We start from the raw sequence: 18,740 nt of genomic DNA on the forward strand, positions 1-18,740 counted from the left end.
TAAATGTATTTCTTTTAATTTGAAGGCAGACATATTACATTTCCGGTTTGTTTCGTTTGCCTGTGACGAGCTTGATGCCGTCGGCTGCTACGTTTTCAGACAGACGTGCCAGCGGATACAGGAACAAGGATGGCACCAGCATGAAGCCATACTGGAAAGGTACTGGTTAGTTGTTTGTACTGCTGGCTGCTCCCTCTGGATGGCGCTGTGTTAAAATGTATTAATATCAAGTCGAGGCAAAATCGGTCTAAACGCATGCAAGTAAAAAAAAAAAAAATCTTGTAGCTAATACATGTTATTTGTTCTAATACGACTATGAGAGGGCTGGATTCCTTTTTGACAATGTGCTGATTGTAGGAATATCCAGACCAGCAATTTGTCACGTCAGTCTTGTTATTTATTGGAACCTGCAAATGACAGTACTTGAAATATAAGTACGTATTCAGATTTTTTTCTAATGGAGCATTCAGAAAAGTGAGACTTCTGTCTGAAAATATAAACGGAATAAAACAAACATATGCACTGTTGTACTTGGCACAGTCAGGGGTACTTTGGCAGGTTTGTAAGCAGCAGATTTCACCAGATAATGACTTGAGGTCACAAAAAAGCACATTTCTCTTTCTTGGGATGTAAACAAAGGGCTTCGGTGGAGTAGTCTAATATTGAGCCAAAATGACAAACACACTTCGACAGACACACAACTAGATACTCATCACACACACATAATGTGTCTGCCAAAGAACCTCTTCAGCTTGAACATTTCATCTATGAGATAAAACAGAGCTGAATAAGCTAGTAAGGTTGCCAATAGTAGCAGGGGAGAGAAACAGAGAAAAACAGTGTGAGAGAGACAGGGACAGAGAGAGGGGGAGAAGGAGAAGGAGAAGCGGGAGGGAGAAAGGGTGATGATAAAAACTTAACTGTGAGCCGTCCTGTGAGCTCAGTCAGAGCAAAGCAGCAACTGAGACCAGAAGTACAGGGAGTGCAGAGGCAGAAAGGGACCTACCACACAACAAGTCACTGCTGTCTGACGTGAAAGTTCCACGTGGCCTTGGACTTGATGACATGCTGGCACATGAGTTGTGTCAGACAGAAGCAGAAGAGTAACCTGTAGAGTTTTATGTTTTATTATATCAGTGAGGAGAAAAGGAAAAACTGGACCTTCTTCATCTACTCTTGGGCTTAGTTCACTCTGCATCCCTTGCGCAGGGTTTGCGGACAGACAGTTGAACCCTGAAGCGCATCTTCTGATGAGAGCCCATTGTTTGTGGATCTTGCGGCTTTTTCAGCAGCCACACGACTCTGCCGGAGACTGGATCCACTGCACAGCGTGAGAAACAGCAGGAGAGAGCGGGGGGTGGGAAAGAGAATATTGCTATCCATCCCTAGCCCCCACAGCCCACCCTCAGCTTTGGACGCCCCTCCTCACTGCCTCTTCTTTCCCCCCCCTGATCCCCCCACCCACACCCCTCTACACCTCACCCACCAACAGAGCAGAAAGCGTGAACAATCTCACTAATGGGTTTATTTGCTGTCAGATCTGCGCCGATCTGTCATTCCCTTGGACCTTTCTGCTTGACACATTTCATAGTTGAGTAAGCCTCCTAGCTCTCTGGCTAGAGTTAACAGTGCCCCTGCAACGTTGCGCTGGCTGAGAGCTCATCAAGAGAGGAGCAACGGCGGCAGCAGTCAGACTGATAGTCTCTTGGACAGGGAGTCCCTGAAGCTGCATTCCTCCAGTCTCCTTCCCCCCGTTGGAACTTTGTGTTTGTGAGCCTTGTGGGCATCCCCCGTTTCTGTCTAATCCTTCACGGCTGAGTCCTCCACAGAAGATCCAGGCTGTTTCTGCAGGGATTCTGGTGCTGATTTGAAAACCAGGGTGAAGATGCGGTGTGGGGCTGGGCCTCTGGCCGTGGTGGCTGCAGTGTTTTGGACTCAGTGTGTCCTCCTGGATGGGGTGGATGCCAAGAAGGAGAGAAAGAAGCCAAAGGAGGGCACCCCACAACACACAGAGACCTACAATGCTACTTTTTCCAACAGTGAAGAGGTCGGTGGAAGCGTCACGGTAAGGATTCAATTTAAATGTAAAAATGTAATGTAAACATTTTTTTATTCATATTTTAACTTTTTATACATTCTATTACATTCATGAGCTATTTTCTTATGATAATGCATCAAGAAAAACAGTAGTGCATATACAATTTAAAGATAATCTGCAGATTTGTGCAGCTTTCTTGTCAGTGCAGGTAATATGCAAGGCAAATAAATCGTAGCAAAGGTAAAAGCTAGGGCAAGACAGGTGTGCCCTGCAGGTCAAGCTTCAGACAGTCAGACGGACCAAAATGTGTGAAACACTAAATGGATGACTTCCGGAGGTATGCCAGGAATGTGGACATCTAAAGGCTGATCAATGCATCAATTAGTGCACGCTGCGGGTGTCTTCCACCAATACTCCATTCATTAGTGAACAAATCGAGATGGAGGAAAGATTCATGTATCAGGCAGAAGGAGAAAAGATAAGATTCAATCAGTTGAGATAAGATCATTATAAATGCTGTTTCTGCAGCAGGAAATTAAGTGATAAACAGAAAAACTGAAGATGATTGGGAATTGCTGTGATCCACAGAAAATGTCACACAAGAAGAAAGTAGTCTGTAACTGAAGACAAATGTTGTTTACATCAGAAACAGTGGTACAATTTAATTTTCAGGAGCAACCGTTGGCCCATGACTCTTATTTATTGCTTTATTGCTGCTGGTGTTGCATATTTGTGAGAGTTTCCAACAAGCTATTTGTTTTGCTTTCAGCCCACCCATTATGTTGGCATGTTCATATAACTCCCACTGCCCTCACATATACCAGCCTTCAGCTCCTACCAGCCGCCAGTCTCTGGAATCCTAACCATAACCTCGCCCCCCCCAGTGAGGTCTCCTTTGTATCTTTAAGAACACATTGTAGGTGGTTGTGGCCTGGTGGTGTTTATTTGACTTGGTTCGCCCTGTAAAAGCAGAGGCTATGAAGGATGACCTTGTGTCAACCCTCAAGCCTGCTGAAGATTGCACCCCACTGTGGTTTCCCTCCTCTGCCTCGTCCCACAGGGAGACGGGTGTCTTCACAAACACTATTTCCCCCGAGGTCCCTAATAGGCCCGCTGCCATGATGTAACTCCTGGGAAAGTTAGGTGGGCAGATATTTAAAGACCTTTGGCGATGTTGTTCCCAGCCCATTGATTCTGTCATTCACAGGCCTAGTCTGACTCCGCTGTGTCTGGGACATCCGATAGGGGCGGTGCGGCCCCAAAATCTGGGGCAGCATGCCGTGTAAGCCTTTCACAAAGCCCCATCGAAAGGGTCCTGAAAGAGAACACCTCGGTGAGGATTAGCCCCTTGTGCCTCCCTCTCTAACATTCTTTTCATCTCATCTCCCACAATCAGAGGGTAATGACATAATCACTCTTAAGACGCAGTGTTATGCCAAATAGTGTCTTTGCCAAACATTGTCACCTCTGATGAGAACCTGAGCGTCAAGCTTGACATCTGTGGAAGTGGTTATATATTCAAGGTCACATTTGTTGTCGCCACCCGAACCAGGTTTCTGTTCAAGAAAAAGGATGCCACACACCATGAAAAGCGGTAAGCTTTATTTCCTTGGGTAGTTTGTAAGTTTATTCTATTACACATCTGTTAGGCCCCGGAGAAACCAACTTCTCCATTGGGGCTGTCTTGGCAAGAAATTTGTGTTCTCTAAAAAGCCAAACATTTACACTCCACATTTACATGTTTTCCCTTGTGCCCTGTGGAAACAGTGCAAACAGTTCTTATGATGGCATTTGCTTTCTATCTGACCATTCCCGTGTGTGGGCTGCTGGCAGCGTGCAGCCGTACACTGCATTCCTCAGGAGATTTTCCATTTGAAAGTGATCACAATACTGAGGTGTGGAGTTGTGCTGTGACTGGAATTTTTTTAATGAGATGTTAAGTGAAGAACATTTCAAACAACTGTGATCTCTGTGAACCAGCACGCTGTACAGTTTTAGAGCAAGATGTCAAAGGTGCACGTATGTAAGCCCTGTTGCTCTCCTCTACCAAAGATGAGAGGAATCTGTGATTGTTGAGAACAGTGAGGGATCTGTGATGGCTGTAATTGAGGGAGTCAAGTCAAACATCACGCCTGGCGTGTTGAGTAATGGCTGGGTTTAGCCCGAGGCGAGGGTTTTTGTTTCCTCTCTCTCATCCCCAGTGATGATTAATGCAGCAGTGTGTGGGACCTTTTGGATCAACGTACACATACGAGACAAGACCAAATCCCACAGTTCGGTACTTCTCACACCTCTCATGCACTTTCTATACAGCCTTTGTTGTATGACAGTGAACTCTCCTTTAATATGTTGGACTTAAAAGTTAATTCAACATTAAAATGATCTCATGAAGAGAGTGGTTCTAGTTTTTACCACACAGACATAGAAATACTTTTATTTGGATTTTGTTTCACTTGGCTTCAGATTGATGCCAGATTTATAGAAATCCTTGTAATCGTGCCTGATTCTTATCATGTGCTGGCCGTGTTACTGAAACCATGATTTCAGAAATATTGCTACAGTTAACAGTACATTTGGCTGACTGGTCAGCTATGGTTGTAAAAAGTAAAAACAACTATTAATCTACATAAGACATACATTTAACTTTGTTAACAAATGAGAATGTTATTTCAGATTACCATGCAAATAATAGGCAGTTGGATAAGGAAAATAACTAGGGCTGTCAGCATTAACGCGTTAATCTATGCGATTAATTTGGCCGCGTTAACGCACTAAAATATTTTAACGCAATTAACGCAACTTTGTTTACTTCCGGTGTTCGTTGAAGTTTTTTTACTCCCCTGAATTTCAAACCGCGGCAGTGCGGTTTGACACTGTTTCCATTTTAAAAACTATTATTTCTCCGCGAAAATAAGGAGCAGAAATCAGTTTAAACTCGTGGATGAATCAGTCGGGTTTCCTCCTGCTCCTCCTTCCTCCCGTCTCCCCCTCTGATACACAGAGGAACAGAGGGGCGACGTGTCGGGTGACGCGGCGCGGAAAGAACTCGTCACACGAAACCTTCACCGTGATTGGTCAATCCGTTTGTCTGTCAACATTTTGCGAAAAAAACAACCAATGAACACTCAGTAAATCACAAGGACCTCCCACCACACAGATGAGGCTCATTAGCAACCTGTCAGTCAGAAGCCAGCGAACACGGCGCGAGGACAATTGTGACTCATTGTATAGAGATGAGATTGTTCTGGAATGTTTGATGTATAACACGTGGGGATGTGTCATATGAAAACGCCTTTAAAAGGTGAATTTACATTTTTTTGTAAAATGTATAAAATGCCCCCAGCCTCCAGAGGGTGAACGTGACATATTTGTATGTCAGTCAGTTACCAAGGCCACTGGTTCTGCTGCTGTTCAATGTTAAAGATGACAGGACCAATGGGGTCTCAATATACTTCTTTTTTTTTACTAATCTGGATGTTTCACTGAAGAAACAATTTATCATCCACAATATTAAATACCTCGCTGCACTTTATAGGTAGGAGCCTCTTTGAAAACACAGCTCTGTGTGAAGTTTTGTCTTTAAAAAGAAGAAAACAAACTTTTAATCGCGATTAATGAATTAAAAAATGTGCGATTAATTAGTTAATTTATTTTAATCGATTGACAGCCCTAAAAAGAACATAAGAGGGATTACATGTTAAATATTTAGCTTTAACCTTTTCCCAGTACTATTAATCGAGTAGTTTGATATTTTGTGAAATACACTTATTCAACTACAATGTATACAACTTTCTCTAGCAAGTCAGCAGATGCTTAGTTTAGCATAAACAGCGGAATATGGAAACTGCTAACCTAGATCTTTCCAAAAGGTAACAATATCTTGGGGGTGGTGTTGTTTTTACACTTAGTTTTTTTTGAAGAGGTTCGAGGAGACACATGTTGTGACCTTCTGACACAGAGCTAACTTTGTTTTTAGTTGTTATGCTATGCTGAGCTCCATGTCTGCTGCTATCCTCATATTTACAATACAAACATGAGAGTGGTGATCTTCTCATCAATTTGTCAAGAGAGTAAATAAGTGTATTTACCAAAATGTTGAACTATTCCTTCCTCTATATATATATATATATATATATATATATATATATATATATATATATACACAGTATTTTCTAGTTGTTTGGCATCTATCATATATTCTGATTAAAATGCACATATACATCAGTGTTGCAGTTAATACCCCTTAACCCTGTGTTTCCACCTAGTATATTCCTCTAACTAGTGGTAAGACTACAGAGGGCAAATGTGTTGCATAATTGAAGTAATAAAAGAAAAATGCACCATTTACAGTGAGCATTTATGTAACATAAAGGACAGTCACAAAGGAATCATATAAACGGAGGAGGATCCTAATGACTTTTTACCGGAAATGTTCTGCCCACACAGTCAAGCCACGGGGCAAACCTGTGTACCTGAGATGGATCTGGATCACCAGCGCTTTCCATCAGCTCATCTTACCTACCACAGGGAAAATGAGCCCTCCCATTTCAAAGCTAAACACAGTGTTCAAAGTCTTTCAGCTTATATTGTTTTGTTTTTCTATATCAAGAGGAAGCCAAGATTGTCTCGGCTGATCTCTTCAGTATAAACACAAATTTATTCACTTTCGCTCACACATCATAAATGTATACACACCTTTGTTGGGACAACAGTGACGTAAAAATCAGACCGTAATATGAGAAGCATGTTCAACTATATTATTATTTAGTAACTATATTTGATTTATACTTTCAAATAGTGTTCCTTCAGCATTTGTTAAACTAATAACAGCATGCTCATAGTGTGATGGAGTAATTGTGTTTTGCACACGGTGCTTGCCAATTGAGTAATAACACAGTGAGAAGAGAACAGAGTCAACATTGCATGCCTAACTGTATTTAGCTCTTAGGCGATAAATCCTCGAGGCAATCTGTTTCTGTGAAGTGCAGCGGGGGGCGAACACGGGGGTGGATGCATGGCGACTGGGATGCACGCAGGTAACCAGGATCCCCTCATCTCACACAGCCTGGGGATCCCTGCCTCCCGAGGTGGGATCGGCCCAGCGTTGGGCCGGTCCACCCATGCATGGATGACTGCACATGGAGCAGTACAGGGATGTAAAAACAAGGGATTAAAGAAGGCTCTCCATCATCCTGTCCAACTTGAAAGCCGCCGGTGCAACAGTTTTTATCAGCAGCAAAAAGTTTCATGTCGTCTGGAGTGTGCTAGCAGGTAGAAAAACAGATATTGCGTAAAAAAGAAGAAGATAAGTTCAAATGGAAGAATTCAGGAGCTGCCTGCAATGGAATGGAGTTTCCGTATCTAGTTTCAGCACCAGAGACATGTTTTAACAGTTGTCTTTGTGTTTTTGGTGGCATGCTGCCCCAGGGAAATATTTTCCATTTTATTGCTTCAAATAAATTCAACCTGATTTTCCCCAAATTACATGACAAACACACTTGGAGCTGTGCACATAATAAACAAATGTAAATGTATCTTTTTTAAGGGGATACAATCTCACAGGGCCTCTGTGAATGATCAACAATGAGTACAACTGATTCACTAATTGATCTCAGAAATTCAAAATTCACTGCTGTGAGTTAATGAAACAAACCACTCACTTTTAGTCTGAGCCATTGGTAGACAATAAAGCAGGGGAGAATAAGTAAAAAATTTAGGTATTTGTTTTTCTATTTTCTGCTACTTTATACTTCAAAAGGGCAAATATAGTACTTCTTACTTATATTATTTACATTTGACAGTTAGACACTTTTTTATTTTAAATAAAAAACAAACATGTAATAAGCTTGTAAAATACAGTACATTGTTTCATATTAACAACCCTCTTTGCTCATGAACCTTCGGAAAAAAATGTGCAGTTTAAGGTCTCTTATGTTTCAAATGTCTATGAGCTGTTAGCAGTCATACCAAAGCAGTATTTAGATATTTTGATATCTTAAGTGTTCTAGAGTATTGAGGAAAAATTATAGTAATGAAAATGATTTTTAAAAATGCATGCACATTTGTGTTCCAGAACTTTTTTTCCTTTCTTTTCCTCTACCCCATTAATCATCTCATGACCCCTCAGATTTATCTTGTGACCCTTGAAGGGACAGGACTCCCAGGTTGGGAGCCACTGGACTAAGCTACCTACCGGTATACACAGAAGTTAAAGGAATATCGGGGACAGAGATCCCACTCTTACATGTATCTGCCATTTCAACATTGATAGTCTTTGGTAACTGGGGATCGCTCCTGAGAGCTACTGATAGCTACCGGCTAAAACAAAAGCTTGATCCCCTCTCCATTGTCGTTGCACAATGGTCAGCTCACTTACCGTATAACAAGCTATCATTTGCGATCATTGCCACTTTAAGTACATTTTGCTGATACTACGTCTCTGTAATTCATATACAATGATGAATTCCTGGCTTGTACTTATTCTTATTAGGATGTGAAAACGTCTTCCAAACCCTGGACACAATGCGTCCCATTCTTAAGATCTGAAGCCTTAGTAATGTGTCATGATTTCGAGCCCCATCAACGAGGATAAACACTGTCTAGAAGATTTAAAGTTTCTCACCTTTAGACAGAATACCTGACACATTCCCTCGGTCTGTGCTGGAAAGGCGTGCGCTCACAACCGCTGACAGACGAGGCCACTTTGAGGCACTCGCACATCAGCGGTGATCAAAGCCAGAGGCCTGGTGTTCTTCATCAGCTCTCAGACTGATACCTGGACCGGCTCCCTCCCCACTTTGTTCACCAGTTGTACGTGCTGATACAAAGCTACGCGAGGGAATCCATAGTTTACTTTACCCCACAGTCAAGAGCAGCGAGTGATTGAACGCTTCTGACAGATTGTTCTGTGTCATCGAGTCATGTTTTTCAAGTCTGCATGTTTGCAATCTTTGATGTTCTCAGTTGAGACAGAGATTCACCTGCATACAATGAATCAGATTTTCTTTTGGCAAGTTTTGTGAGCCATCCCAGCTTCCCAGCTGTCAATATACATGGTGTATGTTACGCTTTGACAGTGCACATGCTGAAAATAAAAACACAATCTGTTTTCATGGAAAGAGTTGCGCATTCCTTATACTGATGTTAAGATTATTTATACAGTGATTTTGTTATTTTATTGCTCAGAGTTGAGGATAATAATACCTTTCTTCCTTGAGCACAGAAAATCCTTGAGGGCATGGTTTTAACGGTTTAATTACAATGGCGTGTGTTAAAGAGGATAACAAGCTCAGAGGAAGGCTGATTTCCTGGCAATGATATCCCATCTTTTTTATTATTGTGTAGGGAATAGCTAAGATGTGTAAGTATAAGTCACATGTGTGAGCAACTTGCACCGTTTCATATCCCTGTAAAAGCAAGACAATGATCTATGACATTGATATAAACACAATAACTTATCTTGAGCTTTGACATCTCTTTGAATTAGTGCCCATTGGCTCTTATATTTGGGTGGGTGTCTTGTTTATCATTCTGAGGTGATGATTCACAGTTTTACAATCAATTCCAGTGAAAATATAGGCCTACTAGTACAACCACATCACTACCGCAGCCCCCAGTTTTCAACATATTAATATTTGTTTAAGCTTACAGGAAGGTATGTTAAAGGAACAATTCAACATTTTTCCAAGAAAGAGTCCAAAACATTACACCTGTAAAACCACAATTTGACCTTTTTACACATTGTGTGATGATAGAGGTGCTGACAGGCCGATTTTCATACCCTTTGTTAGAGCCAGACTAGCTGTATCCCCCTGTTTATGGTCTTTGTGCTAAGCTAACTAGCTTCTAGCTATAGCTTCATATTGAAAAGACAAATGTGAGGCTGGTATTGATCTTCTACTTTACTAGAAAAAGTGAAAGAGCGAGACATTCCCATCAGTAGTTCGTGGGGACCAAAAACTGCTTCAATGTTGGACTCATATTTATTGGATGGAAACAAACGTGACTCTAATGACTTATAATATTGCTCTGTAACTGCTAGATGTGTAAATAAGTAGCTATTTGATAACAGGTTACCCATACCAATCTGTTGTGCGTCCATGTTGCCAAAATATTTAAGTATTTCTCAAAATATAAAACTATTCCTATAAAGCTTTCAGAACTAGTATGTTAATGAATATGAAAAATTAACATGTCATAGGAAAAAGCAGTTTATCCGATAGGCGGCCACTTTTATGGAAACAGTTGAGTAGTGTAAAAGTGTCCTTCTCTTTCTTTTATCTCTTTCCAAACCTCATAATCACAACAAAAACACAGAACGATCCAACCTGCAGACAGCGCAGGGCATGTTAAGTTGTTTATTTTGACTGCTGTCAAAGAAAAAAAGTCAGAGAGGAAAGGAGAGACTACTGAAAATCCAAAATATAGAAAAATACATGTATTACAGTATAATAAAAAGACAAGCGGGGAGTAACTTTGTTGTGGTGGAACAAGAGGCAAGTCTTTAACAGTGAAGAAAGGGTCATGTTGGTTTTGTAGATAAGTGATCCGTGTCCCGCTGCCAACCCTAAACAAATTCCATTTCAGGCAGCTCACCTCCATGGCGCTTCTTTATCTCCTCTTCTATCTCAACTCAAGACACTTGACATTTGGGAAAGGGTTAGGGTAAAATTCAAGCTGGAATTCTTTCAGCTTCACATTTTACTGAAAAGAAAACACACCAGTTGTAGCTCTGTGCATACAAATGCTGCTTCCAGAGGTCTTCTTGGACTGTGTTTCTTATCTCCGTAACAGATCCCAGTCTCCTATACAGTAATTTGTTATAAATGAGTTGTTATAGATAAGATTGCGCATTAAGAAACAGACTAACAATCTTAAATCATTAATCGCCGTGGTACATATACTGTATATACATTGGTTATCTTGTCTCTTCAATTTTCCATCATTACATGACTCAAACGAGCAGTATTAATACAATAAAATACTAGTATGTCTTTTGGTGATGGATATAGTGTTGGCCATTTTGACATGTTGTTATAAACTACAGTAATTGAGGTCTGCAATCCACAGAATCTACATCACACGTACACAGGGCAGCCTCATTTTTCACCAGAGTGCTCATGGAAATTTTCATGTGCTGAAAGAAAAATCAAGGTTTGTTTACATTTGTCCAAGCTCATTGGGCAAATAAGAACTGACGTGGCAACTGAGTGAATTATCTGGGAAAAAATAATAAGCATAAGGTAAAGCTTTCAGAGAAGAATAGTGGCTAAACTTAGACGGCTCTTTTAAGGAGTAGCAGTCGTCTGGGCAGGAGAGACAGAAAGAGAGATTTCCCTGTGTGACCTTCTTGGGTGTCTGGCAGCATTCAATTGTATCTTCAGGCAAGATTTTCCAATGATGGTTTTAAAGGAAGAAATACTGACTCATTGGATTTAGTTTCGACGGGACCAACCGTTGCATCATGCCTCATTTGGGCAACGTCATTTCGAAATAAAATATATAAGTCTGGTAAATGGCACATTTGTAATAGCTGTAATTATTTAACAAGAACAATGTGGTGGCTTGAACTGCCACTGTGAATGAAATGTGTGCTCCTTAATATTTTGTATTTTGTTTCTGTTAATACTCATATTGGCCAATTATTTCATTATTTTTTGTCTTGCAGGTTTCTGACAACCAGCGAGTGGATCCATTGGGATCATGGATGGACTTTGTCAAAAGACCGGTTGGCAACTTCCCTGGAAAGTGTCGCAAACGCAAACGACCCCTGGTAAACCCAATAGTTGGACTGTGTTTTGCAGGTTTTGCAAACAAATACTTGATTGATAATGAATGTACTGAATTCATATACATTACTGGTATTTTGTTTTAACTTCAGTAATGGGTAAATAAGAGACAATTCCATTATTTTCAGATCAAGTTTGAGGCATGACAATGTTTTGTTCATCTGTCCTCCACTAGCCGGGCCCACCTGGTCCCCCAGGTCCTCCTGGCCCCCAGGGACCTCCTGGGTCTCCTGGAGCTGAAGTGACCCAAGAAGTTCTTCTCCAGGACTTCAAAGACATGATTAAAGGTAGGAACATGTTGCTTGTCCAGCCCAGAAACATTTCACTTCACCTTTCCTTAGTTTTCAGAGAGGACCTATATATATTAACAGTAAACATTTGGATTTGCACAGTTTTATGTCCATAATAATGTTTTGTCGTCACATTATCATGAACGAATAGTTTGACAATCAATGTTGACTCCTTCTGTCAGAGGCTACAGAGAGGAGAACAGCAGCTTTGGAGAGACAAACCAGCCCCAGCCAGCTACCTACAGCTCTCCTCACCCTGGAGGGGACCTCCTACCGGCGAATAGAGGAGGCTTTCCACTGCAAGCTCAAGGGACCTGTGGTGGTCGACAAGAAGACTCTGGTGGAGCTCCAGAACTTTCAGACAGTATGTTTGTTTTAAACCAAGTTAATGTTTATGAACTGGTTCAGCCTCGCTCCGTGTGCATGGCTGAACAAGAACATGTTGGGCTAATCCTCCGCTGCATGGTCAAAGGCTTTGTTTCTGACCCATTTGCTTCTCTGTCTTAACTGTGTTTGAAAGAGCTAGTGTTTGGTAATCATTGCCTAGTTTGCATGTGGGGGAATTATGAGAGGATCATCCCCCCACTGGTAACTGGCACTGGCAAGGCATGCACTGCCACTCTGAAACTCCGACTGGCTCTTTGGTCAAATATCTACTTTTTCAATTCTACACATCACTCTTTGGGCGGCGTACAAAAGGCACTCTGTCTCCTACTTGGAATAAAGTGTGGAGAGGACAAAAATAGACACTGTTTGAAACGGCATGCTGTCGTGGAAGAACTATGCCCTGTTGGGATGGGCTGACAAGGCTGGAGGAGGGAGGATTAAGCTTTGCCGAACTATTTAACATGCTAACACAGCACTATGTTTGAATAGGTGTCTTAACTATAGCTTTGGAAAGGATATTTCACATGCTTTTGAGGAGTCAGAAGTTAAGCGAAGGATATTGACGGAGGACACAAGGGGGCACAGGATTAAAATGTTGTGGTTCTATAAGCTTGGTGACATCGGGACAACTTGCAGGTCTAATGTCTCTCTGTTCCCTCTCGGTAATAATCAAAGAAACAAATTCCCCAAAGTCAAACTCAACAATATAAAAAGATCTCTGATTCAGTTGAAATTAATTTACTTCTTTTTTGAAAATGCTGGTGGAACGAGTCCTTTAGGATTGTCCTTGCTGAAGTACTCTTGAGCAAGACACTGCCTACTGTTCTGTAGGTGAACTCTCTGTGAACATATTAATCAACTTTTTCTGTGCTTTCAGCCACCAGCCAAAGGAGCTTTCCTCAGAGGGTCAGGAATGGACCAGTCCACTGGAAGATTCACAGCTCCCATCACTGGGATCTACCAGTTCTCTGCTAATGTCCACATTGGTAAACCAGTCACTACCTTGAATCTAATATTACAGTATATATGGAAATGAAGTCTCTCAAACAGTCCCATGATTGTTGTCTGTATAAATCAAGTATGTAGCTAGCTAGCAAATTAAGCTAACGTTGGTTCAATATGCAGTCTATGGCTGATTCTTTAATATTTCCAGCTGACTCGTTTTAAAAGAAAAATCATTAAAATGGTCTTCAACGTCCACTTGAGGGCTACATACATGATATTGTGCCAAATGACTGAACCTAAAATTGCATGTCAATATCTTCACGTATTAATCATTAATTTACAAGATATGGAGATTTAGAAACAGCTTTGTTTGTTTTATTACAGTATAGAGCTAGTAAGTCATAGTATTGTAAGTGTGATATGAAAACGGCTTCCATGTTCATGTTTTCACTTTCAAGAGAAAAGGTCTTTAGTATGAGGACTAACCAATGTGTCTGGCAAATGTAACACTAACTCTGGTAATGTTGACTGGCGTGTAAACTTCCCCAAATCCAATAAAGAGCAGAACAGGACCACTAATATTAGCCTGAGCCTCAATTTAATGCAGAAGTGGCCGGTAAGGTTAACGCACAGTTTAATCCATTCCTTACACTTTTGCGCTTGAGTTTTTGCTTTTCTAGAGGCTAATAAAACACACCACCATTTAAACTCTTTATAAACTCAATTAAAGCCTCATAATAGCTTCAGGATGTGGAGAAATCCAAAGCTAGACAGACTGGTTGTTTCTATTTACAGGGATTGGACAATCCATGTTCAGGGGTAGGATTTCAGTGAATGGTCATTTCAAGAAGAATATATATTTTGTAAGCAAAGCTTGAGTCAATATCTTTATATGATTGTAAACATTTTGTCTCCTTACAGACCACAATGAGGTGAAGAGGAGCAAGAGTCAGCTAAAGGCCAGAGACAATGTTCGGGTGCTGATCTGCATCGAATCACTCTGCCACAGATACACGTAGGTATTCTTTACTTGTCTGTACTTTTTGTTGTTGTTTTTACCATTGAGTTCCCACATGCACACTAGCTTTTGATTTTATTCCAGATTTGATGTTTACTTTGAACATGATACATCTGGTATCTGGTAAGGCCTTAACCACGTTTCTGAAAACTGGGAAATTCAAAAAACCTTATCATAACCAGCATACTAGTGCGCATATACACACCCTGATTACTAAATATGCTGAATCAAATATACTCTACCTAACACTCTTAGTTAACTCAATAGATTGTATCCTTGTGGTTTTAATTTATTATGGCTGTAACACATGATTGTCCGTCATACCACTTATAACCGATACAAGTAATAATAAAATTGCTCTTGTGAATAAATTAATCGGACTACAACAACCACACTTTGCATTCTCTATGTTTTTGTTATAACAAATTGTTTACTTTCCCTGTAACTACAATATTTTATTGGCATTTAACGCTTAACTATCACCAGAATTTATGAGCTGTTAAAGGTGTTGTCTGTTACAATTTGTGTGGAACCGGTTTGGCATTTCCTGTATAAAAGCAGAGCAGGTCTTTTAAAGAAAATGTCCTTAGACCCCTCGTTCCTGTCGCCTAACAAATCTTTATAGACTCACCTTTGACTCTTTCGACAGACTGCTATATTCAGCAGCACAGTAGTAAAATACCTTTGTTTGGGATATGGGAGAATGAAAATGAAGTATCTGATAAAGTGTTTTTACATGGCGAAACATTACAAATCCAGTTGGGGAAAGTTTTTTCCAATATTTCAACATTTCTATTTACATAAAATCAGTGCAAACTGCAGAAATGGATTGCTCCCTAAAGTCTCCCCTGGCCTCTGCAGAGCTCCACAGCCTCCCTTCTAGCTTGGTCCAATGAGGGGAACATATACATAATATTATTATGATGGGTTACCAAACCCAAAAGAGTCCTTGGCTTTTTTATCCAAAGCCCCAGCCAGTCTCACCCTCCCACACATGAAAATGCAGAGAATGTGAAGACAAACATGATTGATTTACCATAGAAATTTAGCATTTTCCACTTAACAGAAGCCAGTGCTCTCAGTGTGGTTAAAGCCTGTGGCGATGCTACAACCATCTGTACGGACTCCGATGGCACTGAATTGTGAAATAGAACTATTGACATTAAGGGAAATAAGCGTATTCTCTTTCTAGTTAACAAGTAAGATAAAAAAAAAAAAAAGTATTCCACTGTCATGTTTGTATGAACCAGGATAGCTGTTTTCCCTTGTTTCCTGTGTTTGTTCTAATCCAATTTATCTGGCTCCTGATGGTAGCTTTATATGTTTGTAGACAGTGGTATCAATATTCTTCTAGATCTCACAATTCCTTTGAAATAAGACATGTTGTACTTAAACAAGGATTTGAGTTTTGCAGATTCTACACAAATGGTTGAAAACCCAGTATTTATTCAGAAATGTCCTTTTCAAATATGATTGCAGCTCACTGGAGATGATTGTTGGATTAGAAAGTAACAGCAAGATATTCACTGTCAGCGTGCAGGGCCTACTGGAGCTACAGGTGAGCCGCGCACCAAGAAACACACACACATTAAATATCTGTTTTTGTGAAAATCTTTCCTGCATCAATGTTATATATATTCCTTTGCAGGCCGGGCAGTACACCTCCATATTTGTGGATAACGCAGCAGGCGCTTCCATCACAATACAGAACGGGTCCGATTTTATGGGTATGCTGCTTGGTGTATAGCCTCACTCATGAGCAGGGTATCGTCCAAGCCATCCACTGCTGCAGTTTTCTTTTCTTTTTTATCCAATGGACTGCTTTTGAGCACCATCACACATCATCAAACCACAGAGGAGATTTAAAGGAAGGAAATGAGGCTGACATGGACTTGACCGCTTGTCGGATGGTGAAGGGACAGTGTGAAGAACTCAAGGACTGAGTTTTGTTTTTCACAGTGCATCACTGACACTTCCCGTAAGAACTTGGATGCCTGTTGCTTCACCGAAAAAAGAAATACCCCCACAAAAAAACAGTGAATATGTCTGTTACAGTGTGTTTGTTGGAGTTCGTTGAAGACCTTTTGCGGGAAACCAAATATCAATGTTTTTAATGTTCTCTGGATAGACATTGGAAGACGTTTGATGTACACTGACATGTTGATGTTTTCAGTCTACATGATGTATTATGTACACACTCATTAACTATAGTTGTATTTTTATCATGGATTGAATCTCACATTTATATATGGTATATGGTACATAGACTGTGAGTACACTGGACAATGGAAATATGCTCAATAGACAGAATACAAGCCACAAGATCTTGTCCCACTTATATAATGACATGTTTCGTAACGCAACTATTTGCATATTTTCGCCATGCTAGCGGCGTAGCAGTGTCGGACGTTGGGCCCACCATTTTGGTTCAGACCAAAGTCTCTCAAGAACTTTTTAATGAATTTCCAAGACATTTTGCATGGACTTTCATGGTCCCATGAGAATAAATGCTCCTGACTTTGGTGATCCACTTTCGTGTTTCCTCACCATGAGGTTGACATTTGTGATTTTTAGCGAAATATTGTAATTGTTGGATGGATTGGCTTCAAAGTCGCTACGCACATTCATGTCTCCCTCAGGAAGATATATAACTGATGTTAGCATGCTGATACAAGATGGTAAACATTTTACCTGCTTAACATCAGCATGTTAGCATTGCACATTGTGAGCATATTAGCACGCTGGTCAGAATCAGCTTTTCATGTATGTGTGCACATACATGGAATTTGACTCCGGTTACACGTACGCTCTCATCGTACATAGGCCTACATGTAATATACAAATAACAAGATAAATATAAAAATACATTAAAGTGAACAGAGTAGCAACATTAACATTTAACAAGTACCTCAAATATAAAAACAATGACAATGAATTGATGTAAGGATTTAAGAACCATTGTCCCGTATAGAGCCGCTAGCATGGCTGTAGACTATAAAGGCAAATTCACATGACAACAGAAGAACAAGGGTCTCGCGGTCCGCGTTGGTCGGTACAACAATGAACACTCCGTGACTCCCATTGGTGCTGTACAGGTTCTTAGCCAGATGTAAACCTTCAACACTTTTCAAGCCATTTAAGATAATAGAATACCTAAAAGTCTGTACATTATTTTGGGGAAAACCCAATAGCTGCCAAAGAAAAAAAACAAAAGGAATTTGGTCTTTCAGGTCCAGCAGTGGTTCACAGCGATCGGCTTCGCCCACAACTTTCTGCAAACCGCAGACATCCTCACAGAGCTTTCACAACACACCACAATAATGGAGGAGGCGCGTGCCAAAGCTGTTTTTCCACGATAATGTGAATATACCTTTTAGTCTTGTTAAAATTTGCCAGACAAATTGAGATCCACCTTTTAACCAAGGATAACTTCTTTTTTTTAACTGTAAGATTATTTTTACAGTCGGATTTGTGTTTTCATTTATTATCTGTTTATTATTTACTGTATTTTATTATTTTCTTGATAGATGTTTGTAATTTATAATAAATACTACACCAGTAACATTGGAAAGCATTGAAATTGTATATGGTATTTATGTTTGAGGAAATGTACGAATCACTTGTTGATTGACACTCTTGTGGACTCTTGTGAAACCACAGATTATTGCAAAGATACAATTATATCTTTTGCTATTTTTCTATTACCCATACTATGCTGTAATTTGTAATAACACTTTTTTAAAGTTGCCTTCTGTCTCTACACATATTAATGATGGTCAAATTATTATAATTTTCTCAATGGAGGGAAGTAATATCTAAATTATATTGAATTGCTATCAGAACTTGCTCTTCTTTTTCAGTATATCAGTATATTAATTTTATGAAAGCATCCTTAGGAGTTAAACATTTTTTTTCTTTCTTTGGCGTCATTTGAATTGCAAAATACCCAGAATACCTCAAATACCTTTGCAAAAACTGGCAGACTGCCAAATGAATTCAGGACTACCTGTGAAATATTACTACAGTATCTTGAAATGGGACCCTCTGTGTGTCTTTTAGGATCATGTTTCAAGGGAACTGAAGGCCTTTATTGCACAAATGCTTATCCAGCCAGTAAAATAAGCCTGTTAGCGTCATTGCATGAATGCCTTATAATAGAGGCTTCTCATGGAAGCATTGCTGAGATGCCAAGTGTCACATACTGTACCCAAGAACCAACCACAAGAATGTTGCACCCACGTGCTATTTCAGCCACCTACTGCAGCACACAGTTC

The 18,740-nt window shown here is 40.2% G+C and overlaps 1 protein-coding gene across 1 annotated transcript; it reads left to right on the forward strand.

Moving 5' to 3' along the window:
* Positions 1 to 933: 933 nt before the first annotated feature.
* c1qtnf12 (C1q and TNF related 12) lies at positions 934 to 18,214 on the forward strand. Its single transcript, XM_056423405.1, has 8 exons — positions 934 to 2,065; positions 11,706 to 11,810; positions 12,002 to 12,113; positions 12,299 to 12,480; positions 13,381 to 13,489; positions 14,370 to 14,463; positions 15,946 to 16,024; positions 16,115 to 18,214. Exons 1-8 carry the CDS (start codon positions 1,886 to 1,888, stop codon positions 16,211 to 16,213), a joined length of 960 nt encoding a protein of 319 aa, XP_056279380.1. The 5' UTR covers positions 934 to 1,885; the 3' UTR covers positions 16,214 to 18,214.
* The last annotated feature ends 526 nt before the right edge of the window (positions 18,215 to 18,740 follow it).

Source organism: Pseudoliparis swirei, chromosome 9 (genome assembly GCF_029220125.1).
Source record: "Pseudoliparis swirei isolate HS2019 ecotype Mariana Trench chromosome 9, NWPU_hadal_v1, whole genome shotgun sequence".
Classification (NCBI taxonomy): Eukaryota; Metazoa; Chordata; class Actinopteri; order Perciformes; family Liparidae; genus Pseudoliparis; species Pseudoliparis swirei.